Source organism: Oryx dammah, unplaced genomic scaffold (genome assembly GCF_014754425.2).
Source record: "Oryx dammah isolate SB20612 unplaced genomic scaffold, SCBI_Odam_1.1 HiC_scaffold_3, whole genome shotgun sequence".
Taxonomy (NCBI): domain Eukaryota; kingdom Metazoa; phylum Chordata; class Mammalia; order Artiodactyla; family Bovidae; genus Oryx; species Oryx dammah.
In genome coordinates this window covers 19,279,007-19,298,940 of record NW_024070187.1, presented here as the reverse complement: position 1 = coordinate 19,298,940, position 19,934 = coordinate 19,279,007, and the positions used below count along the sequence as shown (strand labels likewise).

General features: G+C 40.8%; 1 protein-coding gene and 1 long non-coding RNA gene across 2 annotated transcripts in view; both read left to right on the top strand.

Annotated features, from left to right (window-relative positions):
* The first annotated feature begins 2,562 nt into the window (after positions 1–2,562).
* The window catches only part of ARHGEF38 (Rho guanine nucleotide exchange factor 38), a 149,035-nt gene continuing 131,663 nt past the window's right edge, over positions 2,563–19,934 (top strand). Inside the window, exon 1 of the mRNA XM_040237525.1 lies at positions 2,563–2,881. Coding sequence (XP_040093459.1) covers positions 2,686–2,881 — 196 coding nt within the window. The 5' untranslated portion in view covers positions 2,563–2,685. The remainder of the gene's footprint in view (positions 2,882–19,934) is intronic.
* LOC120861758 overlaps positions 16,934–19,934 on the top strand; it is a 6,355-nt gene continuing 3,354 nt past the window's right edge. The window contains exons 1-2 of the long non-coding RNA XR_005720599.1: positions 16,934–16,946; positions 19,272–19,275. This is a non-coding gene — a long non-coding RNA (uncharacterized LOC120861758). The remainder of the gene's footprint in view (positions 16,947–19,271; positions 19,276–19,934) is intronic.

The following is a 19,934-nucleotide window of genomic DNA, read 5'->3' as shown; positions in this document are numbered from 1 at the left end:
CAAAGTAATGTCTCTGCTTTTGAATATGCTATTTAGGTTGGTCATAACTTTCCTTCCAAGGAGTAAGCGTCTTCTAATTTCATGGCTGCAATCACCATCTGCAGTGATTTTGGAGCCCCCCAAAATATATTATATATCTTCTCAACTGGTGAAATTTTAAAATATAATAAAGTTACCACAGCCCGTTCTGCTATTCTTGCTTTGAAAAGATAAATTTGTTCCAACAAAAGTGATATATTAGGGAACTCTTTGAGCATAACACAATTTCACATTTGCTTATGCGTGATTTCATCCACTTGAAACAGTAGGTGAATGCAGAAAACCATATCCAGATGCCCTGAGCCATGGTGGTGTACACAAAACTCATGCATGAACACCCCTCAAGATTAGCAGGCCCTTCAGTTCAGGGCCTGCAGTACTAGCCACACCCATCCACATCTGGTGATGTACATCTCCATCTGACTTTAAATACCACTGCTTTCATCATTTCCTCATGACTTACAGCTGTAACCCTTCTAATAGCCACTTCCACAAGCAATGTTTAGTGCCGATTCCATACAAAATGCCACATTTATCGTAGTATTTATGTATTTCTTAACCATTTATCACAAGGAAAACTGCTGCCATTTTTTTTTTCAGTTTTTTAATCTTTTTTCAGTTGGTCACTGACAAAGTTTTTGAGTGTTCTAACCCTAGCCACATATTTCCCGTAAGTCCTGTGGTTCCAATTGCACAATTTTGCAGTAGCACTATATCTAACAGCATAAATCTGTCAGTAACCAGGTAAATAAACACAACATACATTACACATATATGTATATATAATAGTAGAATACAACTGAGGCATTTTTAATTTAATTAAAAAAAAAAAAAAGCAAAAGCTCATTTCACCTCTTAGCAGTGAATGTGCCTTGAGAAGCATTTATTAAATGTATTTGGGAGGGCTTGTTTAAAAAGACTATCAATTATATTAAATACAAGCCATTCAATATGCCAAGCTATATATAGATGTCTCTATAGTGGGTGAAGATTTGTCATTTATCTTTTAAGGTAATTATGCAAATTGTATTCAGCCCACACACTCGGAGTTGGAAATATTTTTTTCTCTTTTTCTTCATTTTAAAATCTTGTCTAACAAGAATTAACCACGATTCAAAATGGGCAGCACAAAGCTAGATTTTGGCAGTCCCTTTACAACAAAAAAGGAGTCTATTTTTCTCCTTCGGGTCTCTCTTTTCTTTAACGAGGGCATACAAAACATTCTGCACATTCCCAGAGCTTCTGAGAACCTCCCCCTTGAGAAATCTCAGAAAATACAAGGAAAAACAACTTCAAAAAAATTAATGAAAGGCCCATCACTATTTGCCTCTCTACCCTCCCTCTTCCCCAGGCCTTTCCAATTTCTAAGTGACTTTTCTCACTTTCAAACCCTTCCCCTCCTCTCATTTTCCCAAGGTCAGCTGCTTTTCTCCAGCACTCCTTCTGCAAAAGGGAGGGAAAAGATCCTTTGGACATCACACACAGGCACAGTGCTGATTTTCCCCAGGATCAGGGCATAGAAGGATGGGCCTGGGGCTGTGAAAGGACTTATTTCAACCTAGGGCAGCAAGTGGAGAGCAAGATATTGAAAAGGCTCCAGGTCTTTCCCACAATGCCAAGTGCCTGACCCCTGGCCAGTGTAATCCCTTTTTTTCTCAGGATTGTGGATCAGGGGTTGGCACGTATGTTTTTAGCAAACAGTCTATGAGTGCTCAGTGTTCAAAGGCAGAAGCATGACTTTGAGTGAGCACTGCTGCTGCTGCTGCTGCTAAGTCGCTTCAGTCATGTCCAGCTCTGTGCGACCCCATAGATGGCAGCCCACTAGGCTCCCCCATCCCTGGGATTCTCCAGGCAAGAATACTGGAGTGGGTTGCCATTTCCTTCTCCAAAGCATGAAAGTGAAAAGTGAAAGTGAAGTCGCTCAGTCATGTCTGACTCTTCACGACCTCATGGATTGCAGCCTACCAGGCTCCTCCGTCCATGGGATTTTCCAAGCAAGAGTATTGGAGTGTGGTGCCATTGCCTTCTCCTTGAGTGAGCACAGTAATCCTTTAAAAAAAGAAAAAAATCTGTCTCCAGTGTTGTGATGTAAATGCAAATTCTCACGGCCCCACACAAGCTCCACAGTCACATGTGGGTGACTCTAGCTGAAAGTCACATAGGAGCTCAATCTGCCTCCAGGCAGCAGAAACAGCTCCATGTCCCAGCGCACCTGTCCACACCCAGAGGCTCACACTAAACCCATAAGCCGCAGGTTACACAGGCGTGCTTCCCCTCCTCCCTCCTCACCTTGTTCTCTTTCCCCACCCCCCGCACCCCCAGCCCTGCACACAATGGGATTTTTGTTTGCTTCAGCAGCATGTGACGGCGGAGTCCCTGCTTTGCCTAGCTTGGTGCGGCAGGTCGCTCAGGTAACAGGTGGCAGCTTCCCCTGTTGGATTCTAGGTATAAAAAAGAATGACCTCATAGGGGTGGAGCCCTGGGACTCCGTGGAGGTGGCAGTCACAGACAGGTCACCCTGGAGAGAAGCCGGTTGGTTGGAAGGAGGCAGTTAAACTCCTCAGGCTGGGATTGTAACCTTCACCCCGGAGGCCCTTTAGCAGCCAGTGATTGCCCGCCAGCCTCTAGAGGTGGTCTCAGCCTCCAATGGAGCCCAAAGAAGCTCCCAAGAAAGAAAACATGGGCACCAAGAAAAAGAACCTGCCCTTCCTGAGGCCCAGGCTCTATATGTTGGAGAGAAGGAAGACTGACACTGTGGTTGAGAGCAGTGTTCCTGGGGATCACTCTGGTACCTTGAGGAGGAGCCAGTCTGACAGGAGCGAGTACAACCAGAAATTACAAGGTAACCTACAAGAAACCAATGGGCCTGGGGTTACTGCACTCCCAGCTCTGTCCTTCCTACTCTTCCATTTACAAAGAAAACACTCAAGGCACAGGAGAAAAGCAAATATTACCTTCCTCTATAAGAAGGAAAGTAAGAAAATAAGAAAAATGAAGGAAATGTAATTCATAAATTATAGTACAAATTTATTATGTCCTTTCAGAGTTAAAGAGCCAATTCTAAATTATTCTTAATACTATCATGTCTTTTTTTCTTTTTTTGTCTACCACCTTCCCTTCCCTTGCTTTTCCCTCCTCCACCCAATTTAAGAAGCAGGAAGCACTACAAAGCAAATGATTTAGAACCCTACCCAAGACAGTTTATCTCAACAGATAGGTGTGAGATGTCACACCAGGAGATCTATCCAGGTAATTGTAGTGAACTGTGATTGTGGTTATCTTAAATAGGGGCATGAAAGTACAACCACATCTGTGAAAAATAAGGAATGTTATAGTCATTGGATAGTACAATAGGATTTCTTGAAAAATCACATAGGTGTTCATTCCTTTAGAGTGAATCGAGTAACATCTAAATATGGTAAGAGATGCTTAGCATGCTTAGACTGAATGACTTTTGAGGAAATAACTTTATTTTGTGATGGTCATAAGATAATCTTGCACAGTTATTATAACATGTCCTGTTTCAGGCCCTGAACTGCTCTTCCTTGCCATGCACCCTCTCTTTTTCTCCTTCTTTTCTCTTGAAGGTCATTTGTTCTAGTCAACTTCATTTTGATGTGGATATCATGCAACATTTTAATCAGATACCTGTTATGTGATCCCTGGAACTGGTCTCTCGCTCTTTGAGGCACACTGTGTTTAACGGCTCATTATCCCACCATGAGCTGTCATTCTGGACTGAAAAACTACCATGAAACTAGAAAGACCAATGGGACAAGCTTATATTTGCTGCTGCTACTGCTGCTAAGTCGCTTCAGTCGTGTCCGACTCTGTGCAACCCCATAGACGGCAGCCCACCAGGCTCCCCCATCCCTGGGATTCTCCAGGCAAGAACACTGGAGTGGGTTGCCATTTCCTTCTCCAATACATGAAAGCAAAGAGTGAAAGTGAAGTCGCTCAGTCATGTCCGACTCTTAGCGACCCCATGGACTGCAGCCTACCAGGCTCCTCCGTCCATGGGATTTTCCAGGCAAGAGCACTGGAGTGGGGTGCCATTGCCTTCTCTGAAGCTTATATTTAGAAGTTCCCTTTCATAAAAAAAAAGTGCTTGGATTTAGTGATGCAAACTAAATTAAATAAGTTAAATGCATGTAAATTAAATATTTAAGATTCCTGCTATGAGTTCATACTCTAAAAAAATATATAGATCAGGATTAAAATGCAAAGTTGAGTCTTATAACTAAAGAAGTTTTTTAATAGGGAAGGGGTATTGTTAGAACTTTGAAATAGTTTATTCTCAAGGCTATGATAAATTGGAAAGCATGCAAATTTTTTTTCATAAACAAAATTTTATTTATTTATTTTTGGGGGGACTTTTTTGCACTCACATAATTTTGAAGCTAATCCAAGATATGATAATATCAAATATATCAATATCTGTATCTGCAATATCTAGATATTTCTGCATGTACTTGTAAGTATAAGAAGGTTAAGACAAAAATCGTAACCACAATATGACAATCATACCCTAAACTCTCCAATAATTCCTTAGTATCAACAAAGATCCAGTCAGATTAAAAAACAAAGACATCTCATAAATGTAATAAAATTTTAAAATAGTGTTTGTTTAAATTAGGATCCCAGTAAGTTCTGCACAGTGAAATGGGTTACTTATAACTCTCTTTTTAACATATAGGGTTCCTTTTCTTCTCTCTCCTTGCAATTTATTTGTTGAAGAAATCTGGTGGTTTACCTCAAACTGCTTTGCAGTCAGGACTTTGCTAGTTGCATCCATCCCCCCAGTGTTGCAGACAAGCTCCACTGTGGTCTGCTCTCTGTCAGTTGGTGGTCAGATCTAGTGTTGATCAGATTCAGGTTTGATTTTCCCCGGCAAGACTACTTCATGGGAGCACCACACTTTTTCACCTGCAGGCTTATAATATCTAGTTCTCTTCTCCTTCTCTGATCTTAGCAACTGATATCTAGATCTGTTCAGGCATGGCTGATTCCAGCCAGGAACCAGGAAACAAAACATCTTGAAGAGGCTCCCAAGAACCAGACTGCCATTTCTCCAAGGAGACTGTTTCCTTTCAATGAAAGTCACTCAGTTGTGTCCAACTCTTTGTGACCCCATGGACTATACAGTCCATGGAATTCTCCAGGCCAAAATACTAGAGTGGGTAGCCTTTTCCTTCTCCAGGGGATCTTCCCAAACCAGGGATCGAGCCCAGGTCTCCCACATTGCAGGCGAATTGTTTACCAACTGAGCGATCAGGGAAGCCCCAAATATCTATCGATTTCAATGGGGAATGGTATTTGGAGAACATGCTCTGGGTGCTAGGAGTGTTCCTTACACAAGACGTTTTTGCCAAAGGTGAACAAGTTAAAACCCATGCTTTAGGTACACACTCAGCCTTTGGAGCCCAAGAAATCACTGCCACCAGCACTTCCTTCTGCTTGAACAGATCTGGATGTGAGAGGAGCTGTTTGCCTGAGGGAAAAGAAAGTCACCCTCCCCAGTGGAGCAGGGCAAAACTGTGGACAGTTGCCTCAGGGGTCGTGGTTCTCCACAAGAGAACATCAAAAGGCGCTGGGAAGAGGGTGATCCCACACTCCCACTCCAGCCTGGGAGAGGCTCGCTGCACACGGCCACGGGGAGGAGCCTGGGAAGCCCAGAAATGGAGCCCAAGGAGGGAATCTGGGGATGGATTCTCTCCCCGTCTTTGCTGGAGCAGTGCGCGTGCGTGCATGCTCAGTCATGTTCGACTCTTTGTGACCCCATGAACGGTAGCCCACCTCTGTCTGTGGGATTCTTTGGGCAATAATAGTGGAGCGGGTTGCCATTTCCTTCTCCAGGGGACCTTCCCATCCCAGGGATCAAACCCGCATCACTTGTGTCTCCTGTATGAGCTTTCATAAGCTACCTGAGCCACACTGAGCCGCTGGGGAAGCCTTACTGGGGCAGACAGGCCTGCTTTTCTTCCCCAGTAAAGAATGAAAGTGCTAAAGGCGTACACATTCTGTTTCCAATCCTGGCACTTCAATTTACTACCTATAAGACTGAGTAAATCACTGAAAATTTCTGAGCTTCAATTTCTTTGTCTATGAAAGTAAGAAAATTACACTTACCACATAGTATTATTGGAAGAATGAAATTAGATAATTACATGAAACGTCTAGAATATTGGTTGACACACCGTGTTCCATAAACAGCAGTTATTTTCAATTTTAGAAATGATGGGTACCACAATGATAGAATAAGACTTGCCCTTTATTAACCCACATTTGCTAATCTACCAGTCTATTTCAGGCTTCCTTTGTGGCTCAGCTGGTAAAGAATCCGCCTGCAATGTGGGAGACCTGGGTTCAACCCCTGGGTTGGGAAGATCCCCTGGAGAAGGGACCGGCTATCCACTCCAGTACTCTGACCTGGAGAATTCCATGGACTGTATAGTTCATGGGGGTCACAAAGAGTCGGACACGACTGAGTGACTTTCACTTTCACTTTCAATCTGTTTCAACTCTTTTCTGTCTTTTGAGAAAGAGACCACAAATAAGAAATTCAGGAAAAGCCCACCACTTTATCTCTAATAACTTTTCTTCTTTGTGAGATTCACTAATTCAGTATCTTTTTGATCCAGAGTTTCCATTAGCAGAATAAAAACAGAAAATATTTTTTGCTTTCACTTCCTAAACTTAGCTAAAAGAAAGAAAAGTCTGTGGCCACAAAGTGCAGTAGATTTTTATTGGTTATTCTGCAGAAGACTTCAGGCTTCTCATGTTTGCCACTGGAGCTGTGGTTTTTCTATGCTCTGTTGGATCCTGTCTTGGAAGGAAAGACTCAGGAGTTAATCCATGGTCCTAGATCTGTCAGAGTACAGAGGAGCACATTCGACCTGGTAAAGATAGTCTGGCCTCCTGATGATTTTAAAGATGTAATTCAATAAAACCCATGGCTAATCTCTAAAACCTAATAGCACTTTTAGTATGATTCTTCTATAATTGCTTTGGCAGCAATAGAAGGCATTTCTCCTTGATGTTGGAAGCAGTCAGTTCTGCGGTTTGCACTCTGGACTGTATTATCCCCACTGTCACACAGATGAGTCCTAAGTCACCTTGTGTGTGTGCATGCTCAGTTGTGTCTGACTCTTGCAACCCCACGGACTGTAGCCTGACTTGCTCCTCTGTCCATGGGCTTTCCCAGGCAAGAATACTGGAGTGAGTTGCCATTTCCTATTCTAAGGGATCTTCCCAACCCAGGGATCGAAGCAGCATCTTGTGTCTCCTGCCTTGGCGGGCAGACTGTTTACCACTAGTGTTACCTGTGAAGTCCTAAGTTACCCTGAGAAACTCTTTATTATTGCAATGCCAAGAGTTTTTCTTCTGCCTACCTTGGAACTGATAGCTCCCTGGGAGGCATTGAACACAGACCTGAGCTGGTTAGAGCCCACAGACAGATGGCCAAAGCCATCATGAGATCACAGTGGTTTTCCAGTAGTGGAAAGCAGCCTCAAATTATTTATTGAGCACTGCTTGTCCTTCAGGGCTGTGTCACTGTCTGAGTAATACAATTTACTGCTCTGTCCCTGTAAGCAAGTTCTCTAGGGTTCTGGAAGATGTTAGATCTGTCTTCCGCATCTCTGGGCTCACCTCTCAACTATACAGTTTATCTGTTCTATTCAATTTCTGACCAACATCACTTTAGTAGTGTGAATCTTAAGTTGTAATATTTTAAAAACGGTAAGGGAGGGGTGAGAGCTACTAAGTTAAATGATAGACCATGATTCCTATGAGAATATCATAAAGTCTCTGTAAAAGGTTATAATCACATCATTCCTACAAAGCCTTAAGTTGTACAATAATAGTTCAATGCTAAGCCTACTGTTAGTGGCTTATTTTTTCAACAGATTCATTCCGTTAATTAGCATTTATTGAATATGCTATATGGTAAGCAAAAATCAATATGTGCCAGGAATTACAACTACAAAATCAATAAGAAAAAGCGTTTGACCTTTACTCCAAAGGAGCCTGGATCAGGTTTGGGCAGAGAGGTTGTTAGAAAACACTGTCCATACCTCAGCTCACGGCTCTTTTTCCAATCATAACAACAAAAGTTACATCATTTTAGTTTCCCAGCTTGTTCAGCCCCTCACTGGGAGCTGAGTTTTTTACTGGGAGCCATGGAGAATGACCAAAGCAAGGGAAATGTACTGGCTAGTTGTTAAAAGTTTTTTCTTTGGGAAATGATTTTGTATATGACTGTATGTGTGAGCTCTATATTTGAGACGCACCTCATTTAAAGTTACGCACAAGTGTCTGTGAATATGCAGATCATTCATCTGTCTAATGTGTCTACTGTATGTAGCTACAGATTAAGTCGTATGTGTGTGTGTGTACTTGAGACATATTTCTTTAATGATTGAAACTTTTTATAAAAAGTTTATTGATTAACATTCAACAGCCTTTTCTACAAACCCTGTATGATTGATACAGCTGACATTATTGCTTTCCTTTCAGTGTGGGTGCTGTGGGATGAATGTTTATGTTTCCCCAAAATGCATTTATTGAAGCTTAACCCCCAACGTGATGGTATTTGGAGGGGGACTTTTGGGAGGTAATTAGCTCAGGAGAGTGGAGGCTTCATAAATAGGCTTAGTGCCGTTATAAGATATGAGAGATTTGCTCCCTCTCCGCTCTTTGCCATGTGAGGATGTGTAATGACAGACATCTGTCCACCAGGAAGGGGGCCTTACCAGCATCTTGAACTTCTCAACTGTTAGAAACAAATGTTTGTGGTTTAAGCCACCCTATTTATGGTATATTTGTTACAACAGCCCAAAATGACCAAGGTAGTTGGGCAGTTACTTTCATCCTCTATGGCTTCAGTAAGCCTCTGGTTAATTTTTTAGCCAATGCGTATTTTTGCTTATCAAGCGTCAGGTGAAAGAGTGAGAATGGTGGGTTAAATGTCCTCACACTGGCAGATAACAACACAGAAGCCACATCTCCAGTTCATGTTAGTTCTGTGGTGCTTTTTTTTTTTTTTTGCAAAGCCTATCATATCATTTTCATTATGAAAGGACTGATGAAAAAAAAAAAAGAAAGGACTGATGACTTGTTTTTATGAAAGCCTGAAATGTTCTTACTATGGATGTTAATGAACAAACCACTCTTCTGCATGGACTTTATACAGAATAATATATTTTGCAGTATGGGGTAAAAGACTAGATTAGACTTGGTCAGATTATGGGAACATTTAATTTGTAATGACTTTTGAGAATACAAAGTAACTGGTAAGCAAGCAAGAGGAGTCGTTAATACTGGCAGATTTGCTGATTTTTGTTCAAGGAGTAATGAAGGGTGGAATAAAAGCAGTTGTCCAGCTGTTTGTCCCAGTTTCTATTCTGGGGCCATGGGTCTTTTTTGTTGCAGCCTTTGTTCTTTGAGTGTAAAGTAACTCATTCCCCTTTACTTGCCTTTAGTGAAATGGGAAGTACTTGGATCAGTAATGTGACACCAACAAAAATAAGGTGTGTTTCATAGTTTGAAGGGCAAATATTTATAAAAGACAGCTGCTGTATAGCACAGGGAGCTCAGCTTGGTCCTAGAGGGTTGGAATGGGGGAGGGGGAGGGAGGCTCAAGAGGAAGGGGACATAGGGCAATTCGTGTTGTGCAGCAGACACTAACACAATGTTATATTCCAATAAAAATAAGATAAATAAGCTACAGGAAAAAAAGGCAAGGTACTTTTGAAGCTAAGCAATTTCTCTTTCATCATGTGCAAAGAAACTTTAAAAAGCATATTTTACTCTCTTTTCCAGTAAAGGCATTTTGCAGTTTTTAGAGGACACGTATGAATCAAATAAAGAGAGTCCTAGAAATCAAGAAAGTTTGAGCTATTCCATTGAGATGGGAAAATGTATTCTTTCTATGTTTAACTGATGTACCTCTAGATATTTCTCCAGGCAAGAAGACTTCCCAATTCAGGGATCAAACCTGGGTCTCCCACATTGCAGGCAGATTCTTTACCTCCTGAGCCACCACGGAAGCCTTTTAACTTTCTTAAAACTAGCAAATTCAGCCTCTAATTGTATTTTTTTGTCCATCAACATGATGGGTTTATCAAAACACAAACGAGAAATCAAGAGGGAGGGAGGGGTGAATGGAAGGAAGGAAGAAGAGAGGGAGGGTGGGAGAGAATTCCCATGAGATAAACAGGAGTAGAAATAGAAATCACTTTAAAATAGTGATAGAGCTGGGGAAAAGATGAGTGAGTGAAAAGCACTCAAGCTATATTCACCTTTGTTTCTGTTGATACAGGAAAAGTAGAAAATAGGTTTTTGTAGAATTATTTTTTCTTGATACCATAATCATATTAACTTCGGTATTTTTGTGGGCATCGGTTTCCTGGTGATGATGGAATTATTTCAGGAATTTCTAAACTTTTCAACAGTGTCATCTGAGAACCAGGCAAGACTTGACATCAGGCAAGGCTTTAGAGTGCCCCCCTATTACCTCCTTTCTACCAAGCAGGTGAGGAGTCCTCGGGGCCCAAGGTTCCTGTCTGCCTGGGATCCTTATTCTCATTTCTAGACTAAGTTCAGGGTATCTAGAACCACGGGATTTTCTGTTCAACAGGCCCAAACACTGGCTCCAAGACCTGCTGGAACTTCTTCCATTCAGTTTCTCCTGTAGCTGCAGGTGTGCACACCCTTTGACACCAGGGCCCATTGCTTATGAAGATGTGTCTGGAGCTTGATCACCATGCCTAGCAGACCCCTTGTGGGTGGGGAAGAGGGTAGAAGGAAGGGTAGGGATACAAGCCTCATGACTGGGGAGAAGGATTGTGCCCCCGGGGCCTCCTGCCAGATTTTGGCACGAAACTCTCAGGGACCTGAGAAATCTAAACTTGAACTTGGCCTTCTGGATTGTTATGAAAGTGTATTTATCAAGGTAGAAGGATACAACATATTTAATAATTTGCCAGCTTGATATACAACTTTTTAATTTGTAGATAAGGGATGTTGGCCTCCATCTGTACACTTGCTCCAGGCCCCAAAGGAGGCTGCTTAGTACTGTTGTCTATGTTCAGGACGTAGCCTTTCTTCTATGCTAAGCTGTGGAAAGAGAAAAGGAAGGGAAGGAAGACAGCATGACTGTCATCCTCCAGCAGCCATGTGATGCATGCTAAGTCACCGCAGTCGTGTCCAGCTCTTTGCGACCCCATGGACTGTAGCCCACCAGGCTCCCCTGTCCATGGAATTCTCCAGGCAAGCATACTGGAGTGGGTTGCCATGTCCTCCTCCAGAGGATCTTCCCGATCCAGGGATCAAAGCTACAACTCCTGCGTCTCCTGCACTGGCAGGCAGGTTCTTTACCACTAGCGCCACCTGGGAAGCCCTCAGCCAGGGGCATCCACACATTGTTATTTGACCCCAACACTTTATCAGTTCTGGTTTTATAGTTGAAAAAATAGATATATAAGGGAGAAATTACTTTCTCTCTACCCTCCTACATTCAAAAGCTGGATCTATGAAATAACAGGCGGATTAATAGGAGAAAAAGTATACAAGTCTATTCATTTTAAATATTATGTACTGGGGCGGAGGAGGGTGGCTTCACAGGAAAAAAAAAGTAAATACCTCAAAAAAGATTAGAATCAGAGAGTTTATAAACTATCTTGCTAGAGGAAGGGGAGGAGGAATGTAGGTCACACAGGGGAGAGGTCACATACGGGAGAGGAAGTAACTTAAGGAAAGATGGACTTAGAAGAATTGCAGAGAGAGGTTGATGACAAAGTCCGTCCACCTGTGGCGTCACTCGCAGTTTCCTGTCCCGCGATAGGAGCCAACCTCCCCTGGCTGACAGCTGAGCTCCTTTTGGAAGATCTGTCTCCAGGCAGATAAGGGGGTGCATAGAGAGTCTCTCCCTGCATTTGCTGCTTTTCAAGCGCTTTCAACTCAAATGACCAAGGTAGCAAATTTGGGGGTGGCAACTCCTTCAGGTGGCAGAGTTTAGATTTGGTCACAAGTGCTTTAAATACATGCAAAAATCGAATGCATCTCATTCATTGTCTTACTAGATATTTTGTCTGTGTGGCTTATTAGTAACAAGAAGTCAAAGCGCTTTGAGGATTGTGATACATGCTGTGTGACGTGCTGACAACCTTCTACTACTATGATAAAACTAGATCTGCTAAAATTTTCACTTTGGAATTCACATTCTTTCTCTGGCATTATTGTGACATTCCTCTGCTGGAGTATTGTTGCTATTTAATAAGTGCTATCTCTTGGTTTAATTATTAGGAAACAAAATTACAAAGGTAGGTTAAGCAAATCTGCCCTATTGTAATAGCTTAATCATCTCCTCTCCATTTCCCACTTCCTTGTGTATCTTGACACCATTTCCTTAATTTTATGCCTATTATCATTTATTTGCATCTCATTAAAATTTAAATACATCTAAAAAATTAAAACCCCTATTTTATAGCAATGGGTGGTGGTGGTGTATGCATTTGCAAATGAAAAGAATGGAATTATATACTGAAAATAAGTAGTTCTTTATCTGGGTAGGTGATATTTCCATAGAATTCTGTGTAGCTAGTCTAAATTGTGAGTCTTAAATGCAGCAGGAAATAGAATGTTATGATTAAAAGCCTTTGTCCCAGGTTGTTCCAAACAATTTTTTCCTTGATTAATGAGTCAGAGAAGAAATGGAGACTTAGTAATATCTGCACTGAGGCCCTTGAGAGTAGATACGATCTTGACAGTCTGATATCTAGCTCTTAAAGAAGAAAACCTAAAGGTCATGTCATCTAGCTGCTGCTTTAAGTGCGCTGAGACACTGTGCCCCTCACAGAAATTGTCTTTTCTGAATGCGTCTTAATGTTAGGTCTCCCATGTCACTGCAAAAGCTCTTGCAGATTTCTGCTTCTGTCTTTTATTGTGGAATAGTTGATGAAGACATTGTTCATCTCTTTCAGTGCCACCCAGGTTTATTCAAGGAAAAACTTTGGCTCCTCCTAAGAATTAGAATATGTTGTTGTTGCTAAGTCACTTCAGTCGTGTCCAACTCTGTGCGACCCCATAGACAGCAGCCCACCAGGCTCCTCCATCCCTGGGATTCTCCAGGCAAGAGTACTGGAGTGGGGTGCCATTGCCTTCTCCTAGAACATGTTACCTTTCCAGATAAAAACAAGCGATTTATCATGTATAGCCACCTGAAACTCAGACTTGCTTTTGTACCTAATTCTTGGCCTTTGTATCAGCTGCATCTTCCTGCCCCTACTAAAATTTTCTTCCTCCAAATATCTGAAGGGATGGATTCTCCTCACTGAGATCTTTGCTCACCTTCTGGGAGAGTCATTCCTGACCATACTACCCATAGTGATGGAGGGGAGGACAGACTTTTCCTTTATTCTCTGAGGTTCTGTGGCTGGGGGCCTCAAGAGACCCAATAAAAGGAGAAGATGCATGTACATTTTATTTGATGTTAATATTTTTACTTGGCACAGAGGCCTTCATAGAAAGAAATGAGAATCCCAAAGCAGTTAGACCCAGGGGCTTATATATCATTTTAACAAAGAGTGATAAATTGTGGAAATGTGGCAAGACAAAGGAAAGGGGGTTTTGAGCTAGGGGTATTAAATTGTAAAGGAGTAAAAAGGAAACATATGAGGCAAACTAAAGGAATATAAAGGTTATTTTAGAAATGTTTGTTTGTACAGACTCATCATGATGTCAACTCCTCATCTCTGGTGATAAGAATTCTCTCCTCTTCCTGATACAGGAAGGGCAGAGAGCCCTGCCTGAATATGGTGCTTCCCAACTCCCTTCAGCTCAAAGTAATGAATGTGCCAGTGAGGCATATTTGGGGGATGGTATTTACTGATCCCTTTCAGTGTCCTTCACACCAGCTCTCTAAAATTATGCTGTTTTATTCTATTGTTGCCTTTCTCTTTCACTTGAACAGAATTTTCCTTGGGGGAAGAGAGTTAGTCTCATTTGAACACTTAAGCTGTGCTTGGTATATGATAGATGCTCAGCTCAAAGACTACTTACTCAATGATTCAAAACTATTCAATGACTCACGACAACTATATTGATCCTTAGCATTGGTATATTGGCTTTTACAATTCTGGCATTCAGTTTCCCCACTATTTAATTGGAGTCAGTTTTTGAGTTAACTCCTCTCATTTCCTTTTTTGCAAAAAGAGAGAATATAAATGAATAGATTTAATTAAATAAGAAAATAGAAAAAATTTCTTGGCCAGAGATTATGAAATCTCAGTTTTATTGAATTTATCCAACAAGCGGATACCTAGTTCATACCAACCAGGTACTAACTAGATCCTGAGAATATAAAGATACACCAAATTAAACCCAGACTATACAATGAGACAGGCTGTGAACCAGTAACGGTAGCAATAAGTGCATGAAGTAAGGCTTCAGTTTGGGTTCCTGGGTTGCAGATTCTGAGATAGAAATTTGAGTGCAGGAGGTTTATTAGGGAATGTCCTTATGACAACCTGGAGAAGAGAAAGGACAGGCAGAGGACTGGGAGAGAAAGAGAGAAGTTTAGCTGTGACTTGGTCTCAGTGGAAGCCTTAGCCTACTCTAAGACAAGTTCTGAAGATGAGATGGTCCTTTGGAGTTGTCTCAGTGTTCTGGAGGTCCTAGACCGTTATATCATCCTTCAATTATTGGATGGGGACATCTTGGGGAGAGAGATGACCTGAGAGGTACTCTCATCTGAGATGATCCCTAAAAAGGAGCTGTTGGCTGGTGACACTCCCGGAATAGGGGTAATAAGTCCTTTTTTTCCTGAGCTCAGCTCATCACAGCCCTGATCCCTCTCCAGGGGATCTTCTGGACCCAGGGATTGAACCCAGGTCTTCCACATTGCAGGCAGAGGCTTTAATCTCTGAGCCACCAGGGCAGACCCCATTATATTAGAGACATAAGTAAATCAGTATAGGAATTGTGATGAGAAATAGCTTTATTGGACCTTTAAAAATGTCAAAATAAGAGACACTGGAATCTGAATCTTGAAATCCAGTTTGGATTTTTTTGGCAACCCACTCCACTGTTCTTGCCTAGAGAATCCCAGGAATGGGGGAGCCTGGTGGACTGCCATCTATGGGGTTGCACAGAGTCAAATACAACTGAAGCAACTTAGCAGCAGCAGCAGCAGCAGCAGTATATGGGACAAGGTATAAAACTGGTTTTCCTGTTTGGGCTTCATAGATGGAAAAGACGATACTAATACCAACTAGCATCTGTAGAAGGCACGCAGGCACATTACATCATTTCATACTCTTAACAACTTTGCTAAGAAGTTATTGTCAAATATTTATAGATAATAAAGTGAAGGTTAACAAAAGTATAGGCATCTGCCAAGTGTTACACAGCTAGTAAGTGGTGATGTCAGAGTAATACTGAGGCCTCCTTGGCTCCAAGGTCCATACTTTTTCAACCAATATGAACTGTATTGTTCTAACCAGCTTTTAGTGGGCTTCCCTGGTGGCTCAGACGGTAAAGCATCTGCCTGCAATGTGGGAGATCTGGGTTCAATCCCTGGGTCGGGAAGATCCCTGGAGATGGAAATGGCAACCCACTCCAATATTCTTGCCTGGAAAATTCGTGGATTGAGGAGCCTGGTGGGCTACAGTCCACAGTGTTGCAAAGAGTTGGACATGACTGAGCAACTTCGCTTTTGCTTTCACAGTTTTTAGTAGTACTTTTTTCGCAGTTTGTTTTTAAGGAATAGACTGATTTTGATACAATTTTGAACAATACTCAAAAACATTAAGAGACCCTTAAGTTCTACACGCATATTCACCTGCAATCTTAAAATCAACAGTGACTAGTCAGTACTTTCCAGTAGCTGTATTTTATGCTTTCAATAAAATGTTTTACGTGGACTGAAGTTGGAAAGATATTCAATTGCAATGAATGAGAGATACACTTGATAAATTCATTAGAACCTTCTATTCTAAAAATATAAATCAAATGATTTGAATTATCTAGTCTTTGAAAACTACCGCTCCTCACTAACTACAGGGCACAGAGCAGGAGGAGACTGTTTGATGGAAAACTCGGTCAGAACGTTAAACTATATCACTCCTCTGCTTCATATTCCCCTCAATGCTTTTTCATGTTCTCTAGCAGTGGTATCCAAAGAAAGGTATGGGCAGTCCCAGGGATTTTGAGACAATTCATTATAAAAGGAAAAATGACTTTAGTTTTTCATCTTATCTTTTGAAAATATCTATTTTTGTCTATTCTTTATAATTATGTAATACATTAATAAAGTCCATGTATTGGAGGTATAGTTAATCTAAACAATTTAACTGACACTTGAACAAAAAAAGTTTGGGATGAAATTTTGACACATACTACAACAGGGATGAATCTTGAAGACATGATGCTAAGTGAAATAAGCCAGACACAAAAATACAAGTATTATATGATTCTGGGCTTCTCTGGTAGCCCAGTGGTAAAGAATCTGCCTACCAATCCAGGAAATGAGGGTTCCATACCAGGGTCCAGAATATCTCCTGGAAAAGGAAATGGCAACCCATTCCAGTATTCTTGCCTGGAGAATTCCATGGACAGAGGAGCATGGATGGCTGCAGTCCATGGGGTCACAAAAGAGCTGAACATGACTGAGCAACTAAATAAAAACAAAATTATATGATTCAAGTAAAAGAGGTACCTGAGATAGTCAAATACATACAGACAAAAAGTGGTTGCCAGAGACTGGGGGAAAGGAGAGTAGGGAGTTAGTTAGTGTTTCATGGGTCCAAGAGTTTCACTTTGGGAAGATGAAAAAGTTCTGGAAATGGATGGTGGTAATGGTTACACAACAATGTGAATGTACTTATTGAAGCTTAAAAATGGTTAACGTGGTAAATTCTATGTTATATATATTTTACCATGATAAAAAATTAATGAAGCTTGGAGACACCATGTTATAACAGTAAAATAGATATAAGGCCACTCAACCATGACTCTATCTTTCCATCTCTGGCCTGAGGGACAGTTTTACTTCAGATTGTCTTGCGTTTATCCTTGCTGTTTCCTTAGCCTGGAGTGTTTTCCCTTGCCTTGGTTGTTTGATAAACTCCTATTCACCTTTTCAAGTCTACCTTTCTGTTATTATGCCCCAAATATATTTGAGTGTCCCCTGCTGTATGCATGTCTCATACTCATTATTCTTAGGCCAGGGTTTCTTACTTTTGATTGAACTTCTCTAGGTCAGGAGCATTGGTGTCACCAACCAGCACCTAGGGAAGGCTGACCTGTGTGTTAAGTAAGTGAGTGAGTAAACAAATGAGTGAATGAACAGTAACTGGGTGGTGTGGCCATGAAATCCAGAATGTGTGGTGAAATCCAAACTGGTTACAGGAGGACCTTCCCATGGTGGGCTTCCTTGAAGGCAGATCCGAATCACTTCTGCACTGACTTCAGGGTCACAGCCCCTGGATAGGGATATAACTCACATGTGGGAATAATTTTTAATTTTTATCATACTGCATATTTCCCTCCTTCATAGTGTTGTTTTCTTGGTCACCATTCACAATTCTGTTCTCATGCAAATATCACATGTACCTCATCCTGGGGAACCTATAGATTATCTCTTGAAATTAATCTTATACTTTTATAACCAAATTTAGATGAAGAAATTAAATTATTTTTGTTCTCGGCTAAGTGAAGATTCTGAGTGATTTCCTTTTTTTTTTGATTAACAAAATCTATACATCAAAAAATATAAATAATGTATTGAAAATAAATACTCTCCTAGAGTTTGACTTGCTTGTTAATGTCACACCAATCAGACATTTAAGATGGGCATTCTGTTATAATGGCACTAAAATTTTTAAATATTCAAAACAAAAAAATATTTTAAAAATAATACAGTTATAATCTCATAGGTGTATTTTCTTCTTGATTCTGAGCGTTTCTGTATAGGAGGAAAATATTAAATTGAGATATGAAATTAGATTTCTGTTAATTATTAAATTCTTGGAAAGCAAAGTCAATACTTCTCTGACAAAATTGAAGCTTCATTATACTGCAGTTGCAAATGAAAATTTTTTATGCCTTTGACATTTCATACAGAGAGAATAATTAACATAAAACTGTAGTTAAATTTTTTAAAATGAATTATAAATCAAACAAGATTTTGGAGTGGGATAAACCTACCAGAGAAGCTAAGGTCCTATATCTTTTTTTCCATACATTCTTACCTATACGTACAAACTACCAACAACAAAAATAATCATACCAAACAAAAAACTCAAACCACAATTTGATCTTATTTCCAAAATATTCTTTCTATATTTATGTTTGTGTTCAAACTCTGATAACTTTTCCTATTCTCAGATTATATCATGTATAGGAAGAACCTTTTCATATACTCATTGTGTATACCATGTGGATATATACTATATAATTATATACACTAACAATACAGACATACTACATTTTCTTGTGCTTCACTTTATTGTTCTTCATAGATATTCCATCTTTTTACAAATTGGAGTTTTGTAGAAACCTTGTGTCAAGCAAGTCTATTGGTACCATTTTTCCAACAGCATTTGCTCACTTTTTGTCTCTGTATCACATTTTGGTAATGCTCACAGTATTATTTTAGTTTTTATTATTATTACCTTTGTTATGGTGGTCTCTGATCTTTGATGTTACTATTGTAATTGTTTAGAATACTAGAAACTGCACTTATAAAAGACGGCAAACTCAATCCATAAATGTTGTGTTTGTTCTCACGCCCCACCGACAGGCTCTTCCCCTGTCTCCCTCTTCTCAAGCCTCCCTTTTCCTGAGACACAAAGGTGTTGAAAATTAGACCAGTTAATAACCCTACAATGGCCTCTAAACGTTCAAGGGAAGGGAAGAGTCACACGAAAGTAGATATGATGGCATTTAATGGGAAGGCATGTCAAAAAGAAGCTAGACCTTTTGCACCACGCAGTTAGCCAAGTTTTGAATGGAAGGGAAAATGTTTTGAAAGAAATTAAAAATGGAATTCCAGTGAACACATAAATGATAAGCAAGTGAAACAGACTTAATGCTGAGATGGAAAAGGTTATAGTGGTCTGGATAGACGATCAAACCAGCCACAACATTCCCTTAAGCCAAAGCCTAATCCAGAGCAAAGCCCTAACTCTTGAATTCCATGAAGGCTGATGGAGGTGAGGAAGCTAAAGAAGAAAAGTTAGAAGCCAGCAGCGCTTGATTAATGAGGTTTAAGGAAAGAAGTAGAAGTTGCTTAGTAAGTTATCCAGAAGATCTAGCTAAGATAACTACTGAAGGTGGCTACATTAAACAACAGATTTTAAATGCAAATGAAATGGCCTTCTATTGGAAGAAGATACCAACTAGGACTTCCATAGCTAGAGAGCAGAAGTCAATGCCCGGCTTTAAAACTTCAAAAGACAGGTGGACTTTCTTATTAGGGGTTAATGTACCTGGTAGCTTTAAGTTGAAACCAGTGCTCACTCACCATTCTAAAAAAGCTAGGATCTTGGGCTTTCCTTGTGGCTCAGTGGTAAGGAATCCACCTGCCAACACAAGAGACATGGATTCAATCCCTCTTCGGGGAGGATCTCTCATGCCTCAGGGCAACTAAGCCCATGCTCCGAAATGACTGAGGCTGCGCTCTAGAGTCCAGGAGCCGCAACTACTGAGCTCACATGTCACAACTACAGAAGCCGGTGTGCCCTAGAGCCTGTGCTCCACACAAAGAGAAGCCACTGCAATGAAAAAGCCTGCACACTGCCACTAGAGAGGACCCCTTGCTCACCACAACTAGAGAAAAGCCAGTGCAGCAATGAAGACTCAACACAACCAAATAAATAAAAATAAAATTATCT